At 52.4% G+C, this 24,391-nt stretch overlaps 1 protein-coding gene across 8 annotated transcripts in view; it reads right to left on the bottom strand.

Moving 5' to 3' along the window:
* TLE3 (TLE family member 3, transcriptional corepressor) overlaps positions 1-15,912 on the bottom strand; it is a 48,101-nt gene extending 32,189 nt beyond the window's left edge. For 4 of the 8 annotated variants that reach the window (XM_019735968.3, XM_019735970.3, XM_019735969.3 and 1 more), the window contains exons 1-4: positions 14,846-15,912; positions 14,208-14,308; positions 13,640-13,703; positions 12,615-12,659 (exon numbers count right to left, since the gene is read on the bottom strand). In XM_019735968.3, coding sequence (XP_019591527.2) covers positions 12,615-12,659; positions 13,640-13,703; positions 14,208-14,308; positions 14,846-14,869 — 234 coding nt within the window. In that variant the 5' untranslated portion in view covers positions 14,870-15,912. The remainder of the gene's footprint in view (positions 1-12,614; positions 12,660-13,639; positions 13,704-14,207; positions 14,309-14,845) is intronic. The other 4 variants (XM_019735972.3, XM_019735974.3, XM_019735973.3 and 1 more) reach the window with 1 other exon arrangement.
* Positions 15,913-24,391: the final 8,479 nt, after the last annotated feature.

Raw genomic sequence — 24,391 nt, 5'->3', positions numbered from 1 at the left:
AGTAAAATCACAGGGGCGCAGGAAGGGCGGGGGGGGGGGGGGGGGGGGGGGGGGGGGGGGGGGGGGGCCTGTAGAAAAGGAGGAGGCCTCCAGCAGCTGGGCGCCACAATCAGCCAGCAATCAAACACTGAAAGATTCCAGAACAATGCGTCTGGGCAATTTTAACTTAAAATATCCCATTGCATTTCCAAGGCAATTCTAAATTGATAGGCCCTCAATTATTGGACTACAAGATGACATTCCTTGCCAGGCAGTTTCTCCTCAGGCCAAACTGAAAGAAAGCAAGTGGGTGTTTTATTGCCAGTGGGAGAGAAATCCAGGGACAGGGAGGGGTGAGACCTCCAGCAAAAGCCAGCGTGGGGATCCCAGGCCCCACTTCCTCTGAGCCACAGGCTCTATGGGAAAAGCAGCAACGCAGTGTTTAAGAAGGGGCAAATAAATGATCCACTTAGCAGCCAGGGAGATAATGACCCCTGCTCCTGGAGGGGCGAAGGAGGTTTATATCACAGATCACTCAATGATAGGTGAGTCTCCTTAAAGGCCCTTTTACCACGGACATATTGATCAAATTATATATAACTACAACACCATTAAATATTTACGCTTCTGAAGAAACCTGCTGAATTCTTTATGCTGGGAGGGCTTGGTACAAGAAAAGGCCCAGCCCTGGCATGACCCTGAGGCTCACTCTCCCAGGGGAGGGAACCGGACACTGGCTCAGGCTGGCCTGTGACCGATCCTGCAAGCACCAGCCCCCAGGCCCTTCCCTTCACACAGGGTAGGATGGCAGTGAGGACAGCACACCAGCCCCTGCCCAGCCAGGACAGAAGAAAGGCAAGAGAGTCTGGGGTGTTGAGTTTGTGATGCAATCCTTTGTGCTTCCCCGAAAGGAATTCAGCCTTCCCTTTCTCTCCCCACCAGAAATCTCAGGTATTTTCTGCCAAGAGTCTAGGGGGTAAGGGGATTGGGAATGGTGAGACGGAGCAAGGACGTGAGGAATGGCCGAGATGGGGGAACAGAGTACGATTCTGAGCCACTGACTCTGAGAGCAGGCAACGCAAAATCCAGCGACCTGCATTGCACCCCAGGTACATCCTGCCATGCACCTGGGCCTCAGTTTCCATTGTAGGAACGAGGGAGATTTGAGTCCAGCATAACAACCTCAAAAATGAACTAAGTGCTAGGTGCAAGTGAGCGCCCTGTCCTTGGGAGCATTCAATGGCCCCCCACGAGGGTCAGGGGGCTAGGCACCACCCCGTGGGAGGGACCTGGGCCTAGATGACAGCCAAGTGCCTCCCTGGCTTTAAGACTCGAAGGCGTTCATTTTTTAGTCTCTCAGTTTCCATCTACCAGGCTTCCTGTTAACAAGATCCAATAATCTTTAAATATTTGTTCACTTTAATTTCTTGGTTCCCAAACACATTAAACTCTGCTTGCCTCCCACCCCCACTCCAGGGGATGGCCCTCAAAGAGCTTGCTTGTGTAGACAGAACAGGGAAAGCCTTTTCAGATTACACCTTCCCCCAACACTGCCCATTCATCCCAGGCACTACCACCCCCCCATCCCTCCCTCCCCTCCCTCCCCTCAGATAACCCCCTGCCCCTCCCCCACCTTCCCAGACTCCATTGGCCAACTCCCCTGCCAAGAGGAAAAATTCTCAATTCATCTCGGTGGGGTTGCCATGGCAACCCCCCCACCTAATCCCCCTTGGAACATTATGCAAATCTCCCTTTGCCCCTCAACAGGCTATAAAAGTCACATTACCCTTGCAGAGGCAGCTCCTTAAATTTCGGGGTCTCCCCATGAGGGCAGTGCTACAAAGGAAACACTGGCCATGACTCTTTAAGGACAGAGGCTCTCTGGGAAACCTGGGTGGCAGGGAAGGGAAAATGAAGTGTAGCAGGAGGGGACAGACTGTGGGCAGAAAGAAAGCCCCATTTTATCCACCCACCACTGAGTTCACAACCAAAGAGCATGACTCTTCCTTAGATTAAAAGGGTCAGAGGCTCCGCTCCTCTCTCCCCAGACAAGGATGGCAGGAGTGGTGGCATTTCATCGGCCACAGAAATCAGAATCAGCTATTTAGAAACTTGTTTATATGATCGGCTCCCTCTTAAACCCACCTCCTCCCAAACCACCATCCCATTCAACTTCTCATTTTGCAGATGAGGAAAATGAGTCCCAGAGAGGGCAAGGAGCTGCCTAGGTCACAGAGCAAGACAGTCTCCCAGCTCTAGGCACAGAATTCCACACCCAACATCGAGGGTCCTGGGCCAGGGGCGGTTTTGCTTCCCCGGGGATATCTGGCAATGTCTGGTGACGTTGCCTGGGTGTCATAACTGGAGCAATGCTAGTGACAACTAAGAGGTAGAGGCCAGGGATGCTGCCAGACATCAAGGGACACACAAGGGCAGCCTCGTCCCAGAGAATGATCCAGCCCCAAAGGTCAACAGTGCCCAGGCTGAAGCGGCCTGATCTACACATGCTGACACGCATGTTTTACTGATTCCTTCAGGGCTCTGTCTGGGGATTCCCAGCACTGGAGGAAAGGCCCTGGAGTCCAGGTGGGTCTGGAAGCAGGCCTGTGGGGCGACCCCGAGACCACACTCAATTTGGCCTATGGGTAAAGATCTCTGGTCCACAATGAAACAGACCTGGTTTCCAGTTCTGACCCTGCCCCTGCTCCACCGTGAGACCACAAGCAAGTCACGTGATGTCTTTAAACACCAGTGTTGCCATGTTAGGCGGTGCTCATGCTGACAATGCAGTCTGGCATACGGAGCCAAGAAGGAACAACTGACAAAGGGCTCTGGGAAGTCTTACAACATCCCCGGTGCCAAGGCTCTTGCCCTCACTCTACGAGGCCTTGGTAACTTCTGGGACTCTGTCCCATGGTGAGAATCCTGTGTGGAGGTCTTCCTACACGTAAGGTGGGTTCCGTGCTAAGCGGATGATCCGCGTGGTCTCACATCATCCTCGTAACACTCCCTGTAACCGCACAGTCAACAGTCAAAGCCATAGGCCACATGTGGCTACCTGACATTAATTAAAATTCAATTTAAACTCAGTTCCTTTGTCACAGTAGCCACATTTCGAGGGCTCAAGACACATGTGGCTGGTAGCTACTATACCGGACAATAAGCTATCCATTTCCATTATGGAAGGAAGTTCCGCGGGACAGCACCGCTCTAATAAGAAGGGGTTACTGTCATCCCCATTACAAATTCAAGTTCACAGAGGTCGGATAGTCTGCCCAAATCACAGAGTCTTGACCTAAAACTCAAACTCAAGTCTGTCTGACAGCAAAGCCTGTCTCTCAGCCACCAGGACCCACCACCTCCCAGCTCCTGATGCGCTGCAACTAACTTCCCAGGATCCTCTGTAAGGAACCAGGTGACTTCTGACAGAGAAACTCTGAATCTACTGGCATAAAGCTGACAGTAAAAATGGGTGCGTGTTACGGAGCCGTCCTACCCGCCACCAGGAGGCCTGGGAAATGGCCAATGTTCCCGCAGCATCACGAGAGTTTAAGGAAGGGGCCTGTCTGGTCAGGTGGACAGTGAAGGAAAGCCAGGTAGAGGTCCCTCGTGCAGTGCGGTAAGAACCAGGTGAAAGAATAGAGACAAACCCAAAAAGGCTGAGGGGAGTACCTAGACAGCGGCGCCTTAAGAAATTCTGGCAGGCAGGGCTCCTTGGCACCACATACAAATTCCCAGGTGACATGGAACATCAAGCCAACAGTGGAAAGACCCTGGCAGGGGCACGGCAGCTCTTTGGGGACCCCAATGCTTCTCCCCATTTCAAACTAGCTTCGTGGAGTTCCCCATTTTTCTGGGATGGAGTGGCAGGTCCTCAGGAATGAGGGTGGGACACAGGGAGGTACCATCAACCTCAATTCTTCCAGTCCTTCCCTAGGACTTCTCACAACTACGAGGCACAGAGGCCCGGGATGCTGCAAACATGGAGGGACTCACAGCCCCACATGTCACCCGTCTCAGGCGAAGCAAGACGAGAACTGGACTGCAGCCCCCTCCACTGGGGATGGAGCACAGAGGAAGGGGCCCCCTTCTCTTCTCAGAGGAAGGGCTTAAGGAGCTAATGCACCCACTGGCTCACCAGTCCATCTGCCCAATCGCATCCTCACTCTGCACCCCCAGGCCATTTAGCCCCTCCCTCTAGGGTATCACCTGCAGGCCCACTGAGTGTGCTTTCTCAGACAGGAAGTCTGACAGTTCCTGTGCCCCACCCCCACCCTAGATCAAGGACTGACACCCTCCCCGCCCCACGCCTTGCCCACTAGTGTACATTGAACTGCCTTGCTCTTCCCCAGCAGAAATCACACCTGGCTCCCAAAGCATGCCCCTGACAAGATGATCCGTTTTAGACTCAGGGTCAGGACAGACCTGTTGAGGGCTCTCCCTAGGGAAACATTTGGGGAGCATGTGGAGGGCCTCTCCCTCCCACCCTTCAACTGCATACAGGCTGGGTGGCATAGGAGTCTAAAACCAAAGCCTCACAGCCAACCAAGAAGGAAGGGTCCCCCCTCCCCTAGCCCCGCGTTGCCCTTGGGATTCCCAGTGCTGCTGGGCTGGTAGGAAGAACTCTTGCTGCATTTCAGGGAAGATGTAGCCTTCCAGTGCAAACTAAAAAGGAACTTCTACCGTTGGACTAGTAAGAGTTTTCATTCAAAATTAAAAAAAAAAAAAAAAAAAAGAAACAGTTGAAGAGCTATGAACAATGGTTATCAAGGATTTAAAAGGGCAATGAGATAAGGCCATAACCCTATGAACTCCATGCCTAAATAGAGAGCCATCCAAATTCAGCATGTTTTACCCATCTTTCCCCATTGCTTATTCCCCTACATCTCCCCTTTATCATCTCTCCTCCTAGCTGTCTCTTTCCCCACCCCTCCTTTCTTCCCAACATACTTAAACTGTCCACAACGTGAGATGGAAAAAAAAGTGCTTAAGCTACATTAAAGATACTTTAAAGGTTTATGACACATTTCTTTCTACAATCCCAACTTTTACAGCAGACAGGTCTTACTCCCTCTCAGAAACCCAGGAAAGCCTTCATTCCTTCCCAGAAAGTCCATAATGCTATAAGGTTCAGGGAGAACCCCAAACTGGAACGTAACCCTTCTTGAGTCCCCCACAAAACCCACGCTGTGCATCCAAGCGTGACAAACACCATACAGGGCTCAAGGGCTTCAGAGAATACACACACATACACACACACACACACACACACACACACACACACACACAGGTCCTGTCCCTCAGGGAACTCACCTACTTGTCAGTCCACACCACACTGGGCTCCTCGCCCTGCCCCCACAGCACCAATTTAATAACACAGCCCTCCAGTGCTCAGGAAGTACGCAGGTAATCTTCACACCCCAGGCCTTTCATGCCTGGCTCCAATGCTTTCATCCTGCTGTGTGCTTGTCCTGGACCCAAATGCCTATCATTCTAGGTTCCTAAAATGAGAATGTCTAATCTGCTTTGTAAATAATCAAGTGCTACAGAAATCCTTAGGGCTATATTATTATTATCTCTAATATTTAAAAGATCAAAAATTGCAAACTCTTTATTCTCAGTAAAGGCCTTCTCCTGGGATTGTTTGGTGGGAGTGGTGGCAGCTGCCCCAGGACCCCTGCTACCCTCCGTGTCACTCCCACGGTAGGTCAATAAGGGGCCCCCTCTGACACACAAGCCAAGCCCATCCACACTCCTAGCCCTGGCCAGAGCAGCCAGCCTCTGAGAGAACAGGGCAATAGTCAGGCCCAGACTCCAGACCCAGCAGGGCTTTGCCTGACCTCTCAGCCCCGCCCTGGTCTTTCCCAAAGCAGCGAACTTGGCTCTTCCTTCACCATTCAAAGGGCACTTGGTAAAGAAAAGCTTTGGTGACAGTGGGTGAAGGGAGCCTCTTCCCAAAAGGTTGCTGCATCTTCAAAGTAATGAAGTTGGCTGGGGTGAAGGGGAGGGAGGTACTTGTTGTCAGGCCAAATCTTCAGGGTTGATTTAAAGAGGACCCGTGGGTAACCCCCTAAGCCTGGATGAAACTCCACTTGAGACTATAAATCCCTCCTCACCCACCCTCACGTTTCCAGAGGGGCCTCCGCACAAGAACAGCCTCCTGGAATCTGATTTGAAAGGAGCTTAGAGTCCCTGATCTGACTCTCCAACAGGAGGACCCCTCCTCCACGGCACCCCCCAAAGGTGGCCTCTGCCTAAACATTCAGTGAAGGCTAGAAAGCCTGTCTGCCCCACCCTCATGCTGACTATGCAACTTCCTAAGCAAACAAAAGAACTCAAATCAATGTTGGTGAGAATTTTGACTCCCTCCCCCTTCATTACCTCCTGAGAAATGCCAGGTCCTACTTGGGGGGGGGGGGGGGGGGACACAGGCGAGCTTAGTGCTGGTCCCTGGGGTTTGCTGTCTGCAATGGATGACACCTCAAAGGGACCAACCCAGGGAATCATCCTTACTTATGTGAAGGTAGGAAACTCCCTTCCCAAAGTTTGTCCTTAGCCCCAACCTGAGTGGGAACGTTTTTACTTTGAAAGGCAAGAGAAAGAAAAGAAACAGCCAAGGGAGAAAAGCAAAGTGAAAGGGGAAGAAAGCATCTTGGCTATATGAGTCTCAGAGAGCATTTGTTGAAAACAAGATATTGTCCCTTTAAGCATATAAAAACAAGGCCCTTGAGCATGCAGTTCTCACTCTGGTACACAATTATGGGTGCTTTCAGCTGTCTAGCACTACTTCAAGTGCACTCTTAAACCAGACTGTCAATGGCATGTTGAAAGCTATTTTGCTGGCTGCTATCATTAATAGCAAAGTGGAGAGCTGGGCTGATGAGAATTAAATATGGGGGAGGGGCGGGTCACAACCAGTCATTACAGAATTACCAATATGAGAAAGGAGACAATGCCACATTAGGAAATCAAGTTCAAACCAGCTTATTACTGTGGGGACACAGGCAGGGGAGGCAGCAGACACAGGAACGTTCCCCCACCCCCACTCGGGCAGATGGACTCGGGCCAGCCCTGGAGAGCCATCTGGGGACACAGGAGCCAGTCAGGAGTGTGAGAGCAGAGAGGCCTTGGAGATCACTTTGCTGCAAAATGTCACCACCTCGCCTCACTCCCCAAGTGGAGCCCCCCTCAGCACCATTCCAAAGACTTGTGGACTTGTGGCTTCCGGAACACACTCACTGCCTTTCCATGAGCTGTTGCCACCCCTGGAGGAGCCTCCAGTGTCGGCTTCTGCCTCACAAACCCCTGCCCTCCAAGATACGGCTCAAGTAACAGCCCTTGGGTGCAGGCTTCTCCTACGCGACTCCCCTTTCCCAGGAAGAATAAGCCATTCTGTTCTGTCCTAAGTGCCCCTCCTCCTGTGTCACTCGGCCATAGTAGCACTTACCTCACTGCATTGCAATGACTTATTTAGATGCCCAACTCCCCAGTGGAGGAAAGGGTGTCTCATGCACCAGCCCCAGCCCACACCCAGCACATCCTGGGCCCCTAATCACCGTTTTGGGAATGAAGCCAACCCCCTCATTTGACTGATGAAGAAACTGGATGCTGAGCTGTAGGAGGAAGCCGGCAGAGCAGAGCCAGCGGCCAGCCCACAAGTAACACCCTCCTTCCTGCTCGCAGGGCTCAGGGAATCAGAATCCCACCCTCTGAGGAAAGCACAACCGGCATGTTCACTGAGCACCTACTATGTGTTAAGTACACAGAAGAGACCTACACAGAGGGCCTTCCTCCACAACTACACAGACTAGATACCGAAGTGTGAGATCGGAAAGGAAAACACACTGAGGGTCGGCCTTCATCACCGTTTTGCTCCTGGTGTCCCAGGATTTTGTACAGCAAATGGGACAGAAAAACACTGTCCTGCGCAGGAAGAAAAAAGGAAATTCATTCCTTGACTGACTCACTCCTACAACAACAAGGAAACAAAGGGCCTGTGACACAGACGAAACCCTTCGATACAAGGTGAAGAGGGAGGAATCCAGAGAGAGGGAGAAGAGCTCTGCGCCCTCGGGAGCCTCCGGGTCCCGAGTCCCTGGAAAGAGGCTTCAATTAGAAGCCAGGTTCCCACCCAGGCAGCTCCCTTGATGGGTAACGTGAGGACAAGGAAGCATTTGCCCATCTCCCAGGTCATTTGAATGATCAAATAAATACGTGAGAAGAAAAAGACCCAGAGAAGCACCACACCCCCAGCTTGTACAACGCCCTGGGCAACAACGAACGGGGCCAGAGGAGGCTGGTGGGGAGGTGGTCGGGAAGGGTGAGAGGCCTCCTCACACATGGACAGGACAGGGTGAAGGGAGCTCTGAGACCAGCAGAGGCCAAGGCCGAGTGAGGCAGGGACACAGTGCAGTGACAGAAGCTGTGTGACTACCAGAGACTGTTCCAGGGAAGAGCAGCAAGGCAGGAAAAGTCAGACGGAAACCAGGGTGCAGACAGCTTCTTAGATGCCAGCACTCCGGCCAAAAAATGCTTATCGGATTTCTTCTAAGCTCAACGCAGATGCCACACAAATAGGCACAGCCCTATGTATGAGGCTCCGTGTCCCCTTCCACGCTGAGAGCAGTGCCACCTTCTCCCTACCACAACAGACTCAACGCCTGGGCAGGGTCTCTGTAACCTCGCCACCTGCTGGCTCGCTGGGGCCACCCACACCTTCAAGAAGGTTACAGAACTTCAAGCAGTCCTACCTAGAGATCTTGCAGCCCAAAACCCTTATTACTCAGGTGAGAGGACCCAGAGAGAGGAGGTGACACATGGCGAAGTCCCATCTCTCCCGCAGCCGTGTGTTCACGGCCACCCTCATGGCTGGCGGTATCCGAGTAAAAAGTTCACAGGTTTTACTCCTTTACCTCACCCGTGAACCTTACCTCTGGGATTGCTTGTTACGCATTCCGTGTATTACGCACCTCAAATCATTAATTGTACAAATGACTGGCAATTCGGAAGAGGACCCTGGGCAAAGAAGGTTTAGCTGATAGGGTTTTACAAGCCGAAGTGGGGGTACTTTGGACTTTGGTATAGACAGGTTTGTAGCCCTAGCCTCTGGAGATAACGGCACAGGCAGAATCCATGGTAATTAAAGACACAGAGTGCTATTAGTACAGGAGCACTCTTCATTTCTTGAGTCTTGCTGGAGACCTGGGCTGGGAGAAAAGGCTGCAGCAGCAGCCCTATCACTAACAAGCAACTGGACGTGTCTGGATGCATCAGCTCCCTGCCTTCTGGGCCTCAGTTTCCTTATCTGTAACTTGAAAGGTTTGGATGAGAAGGCACAGGGCTCTCCCAGTTCCAGGATGGCAAAGGAAACTGAGAGGAAAGGTTGTTTGGTTTCCAAGAAAGTGTGACCGTTCAGTGTTGGCATGAGGCTGCCACCAACTCAAAATGCCTCACGTCCTCTTTCAAACCTTCACCACTCATGGGCGGAAGGTGTGAAAAGTGGCCTGACCCAGTGTCTCCCGGCGTCAGGGCCTCCAACCCAAAGCACAACAGTGGCTCCGGCGTGCTTGTTTCTAACCGGCTTTGTGATTTGTGGCTGACACTGCAAATCCTCTGCAGAAACAAGATGGGAACTGATGAGCTGGTCGGCCATCACCGCCTCCCTGGCCTCGCTGAATCACCCTTGACATTCTGCCTGGAAGCAAGGGCTTAGAGGAGGTGAGTGACCTCCTGAAGTCTCGGGCCAAGCCTGTATTCTGTAATCTTTGCTTTACCATAATTAGGGAGGGAGGCAGGGGAGGAGGTCGAGACCATTTATTACTTCTCTGGGGTTTGACAGCTTGAAAAAAGAATGAGGAGACAGAGAAACAGCCAAGAGAGAAGCCAGCCACAGTGAGTTTAACCTCTCAGTAAAATAAAAATGGGCTGGACGCACCTCATCAGCTGCCCTCTGTCAATACTCAAGCCCATTTGGCAGAACCTGTGGTTCCCAACTAATAGGCATTTCCCCTGGTGGTGGTGGTAAGGTGTGGTGTGTGTGAGAGCAGACTGAGACTGAGGACGGGCCACGCTTCCCAAGGTGCTAGCTCTGGAGATCATCTATTATACAAAAAAGTACAGACAGTCCCCACCCCCACCCGAGCTTAAAAATGAAGAATCCAGCCTGTTTGTTCCAGGCAGATGTAATCACACGAACAGTCAAGTCTAGAGGGCAGGACACTGCATGAATAATTCAAGCACTCCAGTCACTCGATTGTGTGTGCAGATAAAACACCAGTCAACCGCTAAACAGGTCAGCTGATAAACTTGTTTGCTCAGGCCTAACCACCACCCGCCAAATGCACCCAAGACCCACACTACAATTAGTGGCTGGGTTTTCTTCTGCAAAAAGCTCGCAAGCTGAGGGAGTGGCCAGCCCCATTAGGTCAAGGTTGCATGCCTTTGTTCCTACACAGCCACAGGGTGATTTCACCCAACTCAGAGACTGCCATAAACTCTTCCCAGGCACAGCATGCTGGGAAGCAAATGGGAACTGCGGCTGAAAGGCACAGGGCAGGCAAGGAGGGTGAAGCGCCCAGGCTGGGAATCCAAAGGCCTGGATTTGAGTCCCAGCTCTGCTCTCTTGGTGCCCCTGAAGCCTCCGTTTCCTCGCCCATAAAAAAAGGGACAGAGAATCCATCTATCAGCCTCTGGCAGCTGAGAGGATTACATGAGAAGATGTAGCCAAACCTCAGGCATCCTCCCCCTAAGAACCCTGACTGGGGAATGGCCAGAAGCCCCAGATGCACACAGCTGCTCTTTATGCAAACGCCACCACCAAAGGCGCTAAGATGGTTAACTCTTCATGAGTTCAGTGTCCTCAGGATTCTGGGAATAGCTTTGCTCCTCCAGCCAAGGTGGATTCTTGTGCCAAAGACCCATCCACTCACAGACCCGGGGAGAAACACCACCCATTCAGACCTCAACATGCAACGACATATTACACCTTAATTACGAAGCTCTTGGAATAACTGCTGCTATAAATTTTAAACCTGGGTGCAATTACCCTCTTTAAACACACCCAAGATACTAAGCGTTGAGAAAAAAAGGGGGGGGTGGAGAAAGGGAGGCGGTGGCACCTTGCATAACACCCCAAGGTCCTTGAACACCTGGGACCCCAGTTCCACTTCGTGCATTCTTACTGCACCAGTCAAACCCAGTTAGTCCCACCTAAAGTTGGGCAGAACCATTCTCCCAAAGAAAAACATCTTGACATGCAAAGCGGTATGTGTTTATGATTTCTGTGGGTCAAGAAGTAAAATCTTGGTATCCTTCAAGTACATCCCTAAAGAACTAATCCCTCAAGAAGCAACAAGTTGGCTTCCCACCTTGTTCAGTACACTCAGACCCCTTTCTGGCCGCCCTTCACCCAACATGGGGGCTCCCTCCAGGAGGGGAAAGGAAACTACAGATTCATAGGCTCTATATAAGCCACTGGAGCGGGCAGATTCCAGGAATCTGAGAGCATTCCAGAGGTCACCTGCCCTTTTCACCTGCCGTGGGTCCTGCCCCCTGAAAGAGCAAAATTGAAACCTTGTAAACGACTGTTAATTTACAGCAGAAAATCCATTCAAGTCACGGTCACCAAAGGCTAGCATGAGTCAACAGCCTTCTGAGATTTCAAGAACACCAATTGTTAAAAAGAACAACAGGCCTACACCATTTATACTCCCTTTATACGTGCCAACTCTAATCCTGGCCAAGCTAAATTATAGGCAGCCTCTCCTCAGAACACAAATACACAAACAGGCCTCTCCCACAGCCCAGCCTAGCACCGGGGACTACTTACTGATATGCACCCAGATAAAGGGTGTTTGTATTTGCTCAGTTTGAGGTATACTGTTATTAAAAGAGTGACAATATGAGGTAGTTTACATATCCATCAGGCAACACCACACTAGCTAGACTGGTTTGACTTCAGGATTTCAAAGGTAAGCTCAACTCCCAGCCATCTCAAAAGTCAGGGCCAGGGTGCCCCAGGGCAAGTTACTTCATCTCTGCCGTTCACCTTCCTTCTCTGTAAAATGGGAACGTGGATACTTTCAAATTAAGAAAGAGATGAGAAAGCTCCCTCATAAATGCAAGGCACTAGGGTTCTGTTTCATTCTAGCTTTATATTTTTAAGCGGCTAGTGACTTGTTCCCTTAAGTTTTGACAGCTCAGCCTGGCTTTTAAGATTCTTGAAGTTTAATCTTATCAAGGCAGAACATCACATTTTTGCATGTACACACACACACACCCTGCATTTCCCCTTGAGAATTCTACATTAAAACAAATAAAAGCAGCCAGTCACCTCTGGGTTTCAAGAACCTCTAAAGCAGACCCTGAAGGTACAATTTTCCCCTTTGCTCCTCTATCCTCCACCAAGATCTCAGACCAGGACAAATTTCAGAAGCTTGAATGCTGAAAGCTCAACATCCGAGAAATTAGCAAAGCCTCAGACCCTGCATTTCATGGACTGGATCCATTCACTCTTCAAGGAGAAGTAGGAGCAACAGAAGAACTAGGTTCATTTTCAAACAGGAGGAGCCATAAGAAACCACGTATTATATCAGTTTTTAAAAACCAGAGGTATTTTTAAAGAGAAAAGCACTTACCTGCTTGTGCATTTCAATGTTCAAGCCATAGGACATCTCATAGTACTAAAAGTGAAAAGAACTGCCATTAACAGAAACACAGAAATCTCTCCATTTTCCTATGTCAGCTTTTGGGAAGATTTTGGTCAAATCATACTTTTAGGATACATTTGCTAATAAAGAAGTTTAAATCAAACCCCAAAGCCAGCGATAGAGGGTTTAAAGAGCTGACAACGAGTGAGTGCTGTTCTCCACAAAACATTATACTACATACAGTAGTCAGAAGAGTGGGCCCTCCCTCCCACAAGCACTGCATGTGCCATATATCCTGTTTATACAGGTTCGGGTTCAACAGGGAATCCTGTGTACACTGGGACCCTCTTGTCCTCTGAGAGTTATTTAGCAATGTGTCGAAGGCCTCTTATGTGGAAAGCAGGGCAGGGAGCCGCTTAAGTGCCTTCCATGCCCTCTCACAGATGCAAGAGGTAAACTCCCTAGAACAGACACTGGGGGAAGGGGAGACGGGCCACCTACTATCCCAGGGCTGACAAGATTCTCAGTTGGGAATCCCTGAGTGGGCAGTAGAGGCTTTAATCCTCCACTCTCAGAAATGTCTGGGGAAGGAAAAGAGTAGGGGGGAGGGCTTATGGCCCATTCTGGCTAGATACCAGGGCTGCAAAGTTTCCAAACACTCCCAGGAGGGCTCCAAGGGAGATTTTTATCCAACCCTGATGTGGGCTAATCCAGCCCTGTTTTACTCGCCAAGATAGGGCAACCAGATCTCTGGGAAACCTTCAAATAACAAACTAAAGGTACACAAAGGTAGCGCATAAGTGCTGGCCTGAGGTTTAGGTTTCTCTTTCTGCCCCTCCTCTCACCCACCCTCCTCCAAGTGGCCAGCTGAAGGAGGCTGGGAAGGCTGAGGGCACACTCAGATTCCACCCGCTCCCAGGGCTGCCCTGCCGCGGGCCCTGGGGGAGTGGGGGAAGGACCGGCTCCAGTCTGCCCGGCCCCACGCCGCGCCCCGCCGGGTCGCCGCCTCTCACCATCACATAATGGCGCTGCATCTCCGTCTTCTCGTTCGCCAGCTTGTCGTACTCCACTTTGAGGCTGCGAGGGCAGGAGAAGTCGGCTCAGGCCTGGGGCCTGCACAGCCTCCCGGGGCCCCAACTCGAGGGCCTCTGAGAGCCACTTTGCCACTTTCCTGACAACATTTTGGGAACCCCATTACCCCTCAGCCTCGGGGCGGAGGGGGAGTGAAACAACTAGAAACTTCCCGCGACCGAGCGAGGAGACTGATTGCGGCCGCAGGAGACCGGGGTTTGGGCGGGAGTGACCCTGACACTGGCTCGCGAACCACAGATCCCGGAGTGAGGTAGCCCGTGACCCGGACCCTCAAACCACAGGGGCCCCGCGGGCGGAGCCGGGAGCCGGGAGGTTGCGGGCAGCCAAGGGTTAAGGCGCCGCGCTCGAAAAGGGGAAACAAAAGGCGGAGGCCCGGCTGCCCCGCCGCCCCGGGGTCGGGAGCCCCCTCGGTCCCCGCGGGGGGTGGCAGGAGCCGTGGCGAGAAAGCCTCCTCCCCGCTAGCCCCGGGGCAGCCCCAAGCAGCCTTACCTGTGATATTGAGCTTGCAAGAACTGGAATTCGTCTTTGATCCTGTCACAAGACTCAGCCACCGTGAATTTAAATCCGGGCTGCCCGGGTTGATGGGGGGCCTGGAGCCCGCGAAGGAAAGACAAGGAGGGGGCGGGGGCGTCAGACAGGACTCCTAGCGGCCCGCGCTGCTCAGCGGCTGTCCCCAGCCTCCTCCCGCCCCATCAGAGAGGCCACCCTCACAGCCGAGAACCATCCTGGCAAGTTTCTCAGCTCCCAGGAGGGGAGCGGTGGTGCCCCAATCCTTCCCTTATTGGCCCCGGGGCTCCCATCCTTTTCACGAAGGGGCCCCCATTTCCAAGTAAGATGGGGGCGGGGGAGACACGCGTCTGAGTTGGGAGACTTAGGCGAGGGGGCGGAGGACACAAGCAGCCCCTCATACCAATAGGGCGGAATGAACCTCCTATCTCAACGGCGCTCTCCCATCCCCATACCCTTTGTGTGAGCGCGCGCGCGCGCAGACACACACACACACACACACACACACACACACACACACTCCATAAAGGTAGCAACAAGCAAAATGGAGGTGCCAGATAAACTGCCTCGTTTACCCTGCCATGATAGATGCTTAAATAAACCGAGTTGCAATTACTCACCGGATGTCTGCCTTGCGGATACATGGCAGGGAGGGGTCGTGATTCCAAGAGCGTGGAAGCGCCGAGAGCCGCGGCCGGGGAGGTGCGGGGGAGGGGGGAGCCAAGTCCGAGCGGGGGGCGGCCGGCAAACCGAGAGCTCGCCCGCGGCCCCCCCAGCCCGCTCTCGCAGCGAAATCCCAGAGTCGGGCGACCGCCCCAAGCGGAGACAAAGAGCCGCGGAGCGGGCGGCAAAGTCGTCGGCTGGCGCAGAGGCCGAGCGGCGGGCGCGGGCTTTGTGCGCCTAGGGCTCCGCGGGCAGCGACCGGCCGCCTTCCCCCGGCTGCGTAGAGCGCGTCAGAGCCGGGGGCTGCGCAGACATCGTCGTCTCCTCCGCGGGTCTGGCTCGGGGTCCCGAGGCCTGGGCTCCTCCTGGGGAGAGCGCGGGGCCCCCTCCGATCACTCAAGTGGGAGGGGGGCGCGCCGGGGCAGCCCCAGCATCCGTGGCGCGCGGGTCCGAGCCCAAAGGCGGCTGTCGGTGAGAAGAGGAAGGAGGCGGGCTCCGAGGTGGCGGCTTCGGGCCGCAGGAGCGCCGGAGGGTAAGGGCCGGAGCCCGGCTTGGGCGCTTCGACGCCCCCCCTCGGAGAAGAGAGCCTGCTGTTCCGTCTGCTACTGCTGCTGCCGCCGCCTCCGCCGCCGCCGCCAACCCTTCCCAGGGCTGGGGAGGAAACTCCGGTTCAGTGGGTGCAAATCAGCCGACCTGGTATCCTAACTCCAGCTGGCACAGGAAGCCTCCGCAAAGGGGTCCTAGCTGCTCCCAGCTCCAGCGCGGCGCCGGAGCGCGCAGGCAGAAGAGCGCCGGAGGGGAGACGCAGCCCGAGACCCGGGCGCTCTGCGGCTTCCTTCTTTCCCCTCGGCCCGGCTCTCCGCTCTGCGACACTACAAACCCCCCAAACACACACCCAACACACACACACACAGACACACACACACACACACAAAATCAAAAAAGTGCCCCGGACCTGCGGATACCACACACAGACAGGCGAGAGGGACGAGCACGAGGTCTGAACTGCCGCGAGAGCAGTTCCAAATAGGGACTGAAAAGTAACAAAATAATGTGGCAGCTTCACCCGTCTCTGGCCAATGGGAGCGTAGAGCTCCCACGTGGGGCCGCCGGACTCGGCCTGTGACTGGGCGCCGCCGGACGCGACGTCACAATGCCCTCTTGTGTCTAAAACTATGCATGAAAAGTAGCAATCAGGCCCTACCCGCTGGTGACTTTCGCATGGGAGTGAAAAACAGCGCTCCTCTGATCAGGAATTAACCGAAAGACATATAATAAATAGATATATATTATAGTCCCGGCCTGTTAGAGTTTTTTTCCACCTCTCTTTTTTCCCCCACGATATGCTAGCAAATAATTATTTGGCGAGGGGGTAAAGAGAGAAGACGAGAGAAATAACAAAAAGAAAAAAGACAAGCTGTACAGTCCTTAAAACCTGTGGCTGGTAGTAATGTATCAGTTTATTCTGCAGTGGCGGCGAACCATTCCTCCCTCTAATCTCATTAGGTCTGCAAAGCAGCCCAATTAGATACTATAAAACAAACAGAATCACTTTGTCACTTTAATGTTTTCACATTAAAGATTTAGGACGGAGAAAATGGTGGCTCTCAAAGCTGCCTCCCACCTTTAAAAATTTGGTCGGAACTGAGGGTGTCCCTTTCTTTACTCCTCCAGCGCACCCCCAACACCCCATGGCCCCCAGCGTTTCTTCTTTGTTCATTCGTCCTTCTTTTCGGAAAGCCAAATAAACACGACTTTGATGTGCAGCGGCTGCCTGGGAAGAGAAGTCTGGGGAACTCTTGGGGGGCAGCGCAGATGGAAAGGCCTGGCTGCCCACCGACCGCCGGCTCAATTCGCGCGGTCCTCACTCGGGTCTCCTTCCCGGCGGGGACAGAGAGGCCCTGTCGCAGCTCCTCACTGCGCGCCGAGTCTAGGGAGCGGAGTAGGGAATGGGGTGGTGGCCCTGCCCTGCCGCAGGCTGGGTCCTTCGAGTTCCGACCAGGTTTACTCTGCCTGCTATTGCCACTGTCATAGCGTCGGCGGACGCCTGAGGAGGGGAGAGCATGCGAGCCTGTGGAGTGTCACAGCAACCAGCCTCGACGCCCCGGGAGGCGCAGACGCTCACCCGCCCCCGGCGCTCCTCCGGGACTCCCCGCGCGGTCGCACAGACCACTCGACTCCGGAGGCCAGTTTGCCCGCAAACCGACAGCTTCGCTCTCCTGCGCTCGGGGTTACGTCAGGGAGGACAGGCCAAGGGGAAGCGGCCCCCGAGCGGCTAGGAGGCCTGAGCTGCCGCGCCCCAGACCCCGCGGGTGCCTCCGGGTGGGCGGGCCAGGTGGCCCCGGGGTCCAGCTCCAACGTCTCCGCGAACCCGCACGCACCCGGGGCCGACGGGCGCGCGCGAGCCGGCCGCGCGCCCCCGGATCTATATTTTCCCCTCATTAGGAGCCGGAGTTCGCTTGTGCATCTTAATGAGGAGCTGCGAGCCAGCGGGCGCTCGGAGGCCGGTGCGCAGGGAGTTACACGTGAGCGCCCGCCTAGGAGCCGAACCTCCCCGCGCCCGCTCCGGCCTCCCGCCCCGAACCGCGCTCCTCTCTTCATTTATTTATTTTCCTAAATAAAAACATAAATCGTGTGCGGCGCGCACCGAAGGGGGGGTGGGGAGAAATCCGGCTCGACAGATGCGAGCATCTGGCCACAGCATTCATTAGACACAAAATGGCTCCTCTTCGGAGCTTCCTTTTCCCCTCCCCCTTCTCTGCCCTCCCCCTTACGTCACGGGTGGGCGCACCCGCTTCCTACTCGCCCCGCCCCTTTCTCGCTCTTGCTCCCACGTGGGGCCGCCAACCCCGGCCCCAAGCAAGGCCCGAAAGACCAATCAGAGACCACTAAGGGGACTCTCCGTTACTGATTGGTGGAGCTGCCGGTAGCTGTCAGTCCGCGTCCAGAGCTGTCAGTCAAAACCACGCGGGGTGGGGGAGCGCTGACAAATGCCGAGGCTTCTGAGCCTCCCGCTTGCAAATAGTACTTGGAATGGCTGCTTAATTAGCTTTGAATGGCTTTTCCTTCCAGCTCAAACAATCTGTCACTACCATGTGGTATAAAGGAGCCATGCATAAAAAAGTAAGCAGAGGCTAAATATCAATTTGATTTTGTGTATCAAAGGAATATTTTATTTTTCTCCCTAGTAATGAAACGTATCAATTTAAATAATAAAGGTAAAAAACACACACACAACCCCCCCCAAAAAAAAAGAAAGAAAAGAAAAACACCCAAACTCCACGGTTCCCCGACTCCTGCGCACGCCCGAAACAGGTAATTTCTAAGGCCCACGTGAAAGGAGGAAACCTGAATGTCGTCCCCCCCCACCTTAAACTTGCATTGTTTTGTTGCTGTCCAGAAGTCTAGAAGTCTAGTCTGGGGGAGGGGTGGCCTGTAATAGAGGAGTGGGGGCGGGGAGGGGGCGAACTTTAAAGAGAACTCTTTGAAGCCGCTAATCAAAGTGTAGGGGGTTTTAAGACCCTATAAACTGGGGATCCCACAGCAGGTCTCGATTTGGGAGCCGAGAGGAGAGGGGGAGAGCGGGTGTGCGTCTCGCCCGGATTTATTAAACACAATGTCTTCAAGATGCCGGGACTCGGCGCCTCGTCGGGCCTCTTTCTCTCTGTCTCACTCGGGACTGGCTCCGACGGCTGCCGACCGCAGTCGGCGGAGGACCTCCGGCCCCGAGGCCGTGTCTACGCGGACTGGACCCACGAGCACAACAGCGCTGTCTCGGGTTCGGGCGTCGCTCCTACCCCGACGTCCGCAGGGACCCCACGAGCCAGGACGCTCCAACAAGGGCAGATTCCTGTCAAGTTCACCTGTGAGCCCCAGCGCCAGCGCCGGGCCGGGTACCTGGGAGGAGCCCGCGGCGGCGTGTGGTGTTTGTGGCCCCTCAGTCAAGAGTGAGAACTGTTCTAGAGCGCTTATTACATACAAGGCAGGATACTGCTACCCAGGCAGGAACTCTCTTTACCTTCACCTCCCTCCCGAGGGAGGTGGCCTGGCTGGTAGCCCCATTTTATAGACCAAAAACGAGAGGCTGAGAAACAGCAATTTGCCCCAAGCGGGACAGGTGTCCGGATTCAAATCCAGGGCAACCGACTTGACAGCCAATCTCAGAGTCCTTTTTGCTTGCGCTGTGAACATTTGCTGAAGGACAGGCATTCATTCATTCACATTTATTCATTTATTCACTCATTCACTCACTACCAGCTCTTTTGGTAGGGTCACTGGCCCAGCTCACCGGCCGCTGGTTCCCAGTCGCTCCGCACCCAGCGTCACTCCCAGCTCTCCCGAGCTGCCAGAGCCCCAAGCAGGAAGAGCGGAGAGGTAAGTAACTAAGCCAGCACCCCTTTATGCTCACCACTGCTCAATCCCCTCCCCCATGCCACCCCACAAATCAGGAAAAACAAGGAGAAAAAAATCTTTTATGCTCGAGAAGGAGAAAAGAAAATAAAAAACATGTATACAACACCCTGTCCAAAGCGCTTGACAATTATTTTTAAAGAAGGAGGGGAGTGGAGAGAAAGAGTTCAAACGTCTCTGTCTCCAGTTCTAATTGGAAACGTTTCAACTGTTTATGTTACAAGAAGTGTCAGGGTCATTTGCTACCGGAGAGCTGACTTTTCATTGGCTGCTTAATTGAGTACCTCGGAGTCCACCCCACGTGGGAGAGGAATTCCTGGCACAATAAAAAAAAAAAAAAATTCACCCGAGTGAGACAGAAAGCCCGGCCTGGATTTACAGAGCGAAGGCTCCCAGCCCCTCATTTGGGCCGCAGGGTGGTTGGTGGGTAGCTCCAAAAGCAGCTCCTCTGGTTCTTTAAAAATCATTGTCAAACACTTTAGTTAGAGTGTTAATAAATGTGTCTTCCCTTTCTCAGGAATTAAAGGGTCTGGCTGAGGTCAGCCACTAAGCTGTGGCCTCCTATTTGAGGAAGAGATCCCAGTGCGTTGGGTGGGGTTTCGTCCCTTCCCCTATAGCCTCCACTGGCTTTGTTTTTAGGAAGCTTCTGGTAGAGACTGCCCAAAGAGAAGAGAAATCTCCCTTGCCCTCTCCCCCCTCCTTTGGTTGACTCTAAGATTCCTCTGATTGTTGGCCTTTGGTTCCATTGCTGGACCAGTTGTGCCCAGCACCTTCACCCACCCACCCCCATTCCCACCAGTTATCCAGGCCTTCCTCTACAAGCAAGCACCTCACCCTAGAGGGAAAGGGGATTTTTAATTACTTAACCAACTCTCACATAGTGCTTACTCTGTGTCAGACGCTGTTCTAAATACTGGACACATGTTAACACACTTCATCTTCTCACAGTGAATGAAGTGAGTGCTATCAGTATCACCCCTATTTTACAGAGGGGGCAACTGACACAGTGGGCAATGACTTGTCCGGAGTCACTTCAGTGGCTGATGGACTTGAATCTAGGCAATTCAGCTCTAGAGTCTTCACCACCACACCCCACTGTCTCTACAACCATGGCTTTCCTGGAAATACAGCTCAGGGCCTCAGGACAGACCACTGGACACTGGAGGGCCCCAGAAAGTCCCAGAGGGAGCCCCCACAGAGCTTCTCCTGGAGCCACCTCATTTCAGGGAAGGGGATGGAGCTCTGAAAGGTCAAGGGAGTCCCCCAACCTCTCTTCCAATTATCTGGCTGTCCTAACTTATGTGACCTTGGGGGACTTATTTAATCTTGCTAAGCCTCCATTTCCTCATCTGTAGAGTAGAGATAACAATCGAGTCCACCTCAGAGGTTTGTTCCGAGGATTGATGGAGATAATGCCTGCGATGTACTTAGTACAGAACCTGGGACATTAAGTGATTAATAACAGTTAGCTATGTGGCCATGACGATGCTGTGCAACCACCCAGTGAGTGATTCAACTCCTCGCACATTTCCTGGGTGCTTGCAGACAGGAAGGACTAATGTCCCAGCCCTTGGGGGGAATAAACCAGACAGTAGCCCCCACCTTATTCTATATATTCATAACTAAACCAAGCTAGGAACACCTAGCTCCCCTCCCCTGAGCTCCTTCCCCACCTTCCCAAAGTTGTCAGGCCTTCCTTTCTATCTCTGTAATTCCCCCCCCCTTTTTTTTTTTTATCATGGTCCTCAGATGACCTTGGACATCCCTACTGCCCAAGGACCCCTGAGGTGTGTGGAGGTGGATAGGAAAGAATGGGGGACAATTTAAGGACTAGCCCTGTGGGAATGGGGGTGGAAGACAGGCAGAGAAATCAGCCTGTGGCAGCAGTGGAGCCCATGGCCTTTCTGAGAAGACAAGCCACAACAATCAAGTAGTCTGGTTCTGAGGGAGAACAAGAGTGGTGAGGTCGGGGAGCGGGAGTTCTCAGAGGATTTCCTGGAAGGGCAGATCTCGAACTCAGCCCAGAAGACTGGACAGAAGTTCCAGTGGGCAGAGGGACCAGAGTGAGCAAATACTTCTAACAGACACCGTTCCCTTTCCCTCCACTTGCTTCCTTAGGTCCTTTCTGCATTTTTGCCACCTGACAGGTATTTTTGCTCCCAGAGGAAAGGAGCTAAGAGCTTGCTGCCCTCATCCTCACTTCTATTTCAGAGTCCAGTGAAATCTGTGTCTGAGGGCTCCTAAGTTCAGGAGAGAGGAATCCATGTCTCAGTACTGTGTAGCACCCCCAGCCTGGGTATCAGGAGGCTTAAGGACCTGCAAGAAACTCTCAGGGGCTTGGTTTCCACATTTGTAAAATGGGCATAGTGGTACCTAATTGCTTACCTGACGAGAATTTATAGAAAACTACTCTACGAAAGACCCCTTTGATGGTACCAACATCTAAGGGAAGCCCTTGCCTTTGGGACACATACAAGGCCAGACAGCTCCTGATTCTAGGCTGTGTATAGGCCCTAAGAGCTCAACAGAGTCTATGCAGGGAAGCGGTATTGGGTGGAAAAGTGGGGGTTGACAATCAGGGAAGCTGCCTGTAGAGGGTGGCCCTTGGTGTGGCCAAGTAGAAAGAAGGGGAAGAGTTCCAGATAGGACCCAGGTGCCAAGCCAGGGCACTCTAGAGAACACTGAGGATGGTTAGGTTTGCTTGGTGGCAAAAGAGGCCACCACCACCTCTTCCAGAAAGCTAAGGAAGCCAGGCAATGATTTCCAATGAGACCCCGGTGTCCACCTGGGACTTTGGGGGGGCAGGTATGCAGAGGAGGCACGGAATGTGTTTGTTCACCTGTCTTTAGTAGACGTATAAGACTCCAGACACGCTGTCCACAGCCAAGCTGAACTGCTCCCGTGCTTACCCAGGCGCCCTTTGCTGACCTCTATTGACGGATGGCGCAGGGTTTCTATGCCTCATGTCCAACCAGGTAAATATTTATTGAAGTGATTGGGCATCCTAATTAAGAGATTTGTGCCCTTCCTCTCTTTCCTTTTTAAGGATTCGTAGCAGAGGCTTAGGAGATTAAGAAATATTTTGCTGGTATTAATGCATCCAACTTCACAAGGGCGAGGCCCATGTTGTGAGAATGATCCCGGCCAGTGGAGGGGAGGGCTCTGGGTCAACCTGGGTGATTAAGGCTGGATTCTTACAAAGCACACTGACTTTCCATGGGGGGTGGGATGAGGGGAGGAGAGAGAAGAGGGTGTTCATTTGCCCGACTGCTTTGATTTTCACTTCCAAATATGCTCTCAACTTTCTATCCTTTCAGTAAATGAATTCATAAATCTGTGTTTGTCACATACATAAAATAATAGTGAAGAGTTTGTTTATCCAGTGTGTTCACATACACGGGTGGTTCTCAACCGAAAGTGATTTTGCTCCCAAGGGGACATTGGACAATATCAGGAGACACATTTGGTTGTCACAACTCAGGGTAGGGGTCATCTGGTGGGTGCAGGCCAGGGATGCCTGTAAATATCCTACAGTGCACAGAACAGCCCCCACAACAAATTATCTGGTCCCAAATGCCAATAGTACTGAGGTTGAAGAGCCCTGACATACATTATCTCATTTAATCTTAATAAATAGGGTAGTTCTCTGTGTCCCTAGTTTGCAGATGAGCAAACCAAAGCACAAGAAGAAAAATATCATGTGTGCAGGCAGGGGAGAAGGTGAGATTGCTGAACTCAGACCCTCTACCTTCAAACTCTTTAGTAGGGTCTTCAGACCCCTTTCTTCTCTTTTCTCAGGGCTCTCTACAAGTAATTAAAGTCAACTGGCTCTGGGATCCTACCTAGTGTAGAATTTAAGCCAATTTAAAGGTTGCCTATAAATTAGCAATTATGTAGTTATTCAAATGAGGTCTCTCTGTGAAGATCCAGCTTTAGGCAACATCCTAAGAACCCCCCCCCCATAACTCCTACAAGTGGGGACAAGTGTGGGCTCTCTACATGTCTGTGTCACACCAGAAAATAGGAAAGTAGCTGTTGGCCCAGCTCTGACAGATGTCAGGCAGAAGGCTAAAGAGGACAAGATTGTGTGCATTTTGGGGTGGAGGGGTGACCCAGGAATGGTGTATACTTTGCTTTATTTGGGGGTGCTCTTCCTGGAACTGAGGTTCTGCAGGAGGGAGTCTGGGGCAAGAGGAGAATGGTTGGCTAGGGAAAGGGTTGGGGGGTGCAGAGAGAAGAGGGCGATGGGGACTCTGAAAGTCCAGGCTGCAGGTAGAGCCTGGAATTCTGGGAACATGGAGAGATAGGGGCAGGAGAAGAGGGAAGGGGCTTCAGTTGTAAGAAAGAGGGAAATAAAGCAAATAGACCATTTCAGATTTTGATGTTGGAATAAAATTGCAAAAAGAGACTCAGTTAGAAAGTCTGGAGGTTTAAATTACCATTTGACCACTAATCTACTGCAAAACATCTACAGAACAAAGCAAGGTGCAAACACATCCAACGTCACCTTACTTCTGTGTTTTCATCTTAAAGTACTATCATATCTATGGACTCATAGACAAGACACAAAATGTAGAGCTGGGAAAATTATCCCCATTTAACAGATCAAAAAATTGAGGACCAGAGAGATTTAAGTGTCCGCCACCATGCAAGTTGATAATGGTGAGTTCTGCCAGAATTGGGTCTTCTAGCACTGAAATGAATTCTTTCCATAAGCCAGCAGGTTTTCAAATTGTGCTCTAAGAAGGTCCTGGGAACTGCAGAAGTTGATGAAGTGAGAAGAAGAAGGGGAAGTAGAGAGAGAGTGGCTGTGGGGATCCCTTCCCCCACCTCAATCAGAACAACTCCAATTTTTATCTGTTTTACAGGTTAGGTTCTACAAAATATTTTGTTTTGGGGAAAAGCGGAGAGGTTCTGGGCCTAAAAAGAAGTTTTAGAGTCACTTAACTACACAGGATCTGTCCGGACATTCTCAGCTGTGACTACAGAATTTCTCCTGCTTAGAGAGAAGGGCTGCAGAAGTTCCAGGTCTCCAGGGGTCTTGACGATGCCTTAGAGCAGAAGACTTAGTATTGTCTTCACGCTTAGGGAGC

This window comes from Rhinolophus sinicus, chromosome 3 (assembly GCF_057876585.1).
Source record: "Rhinolophus sinicus isolate RSI-liver-muscle chromosome 3, RSI-T2T, whole genome shotgun sequence".
NCBI classification, from domain to species: Eukaryota; Metazoa; Chordata; class Mammalia; order Chiroptera; family Rhinolophidae; genus Rhinolophus; species Rhinolophus sinicus.
The sequence above is the reverse complement of the archived record's forward strand: the minus strand, read 5'-3'. Positions and strand labels throughout refer to the sequence as shown.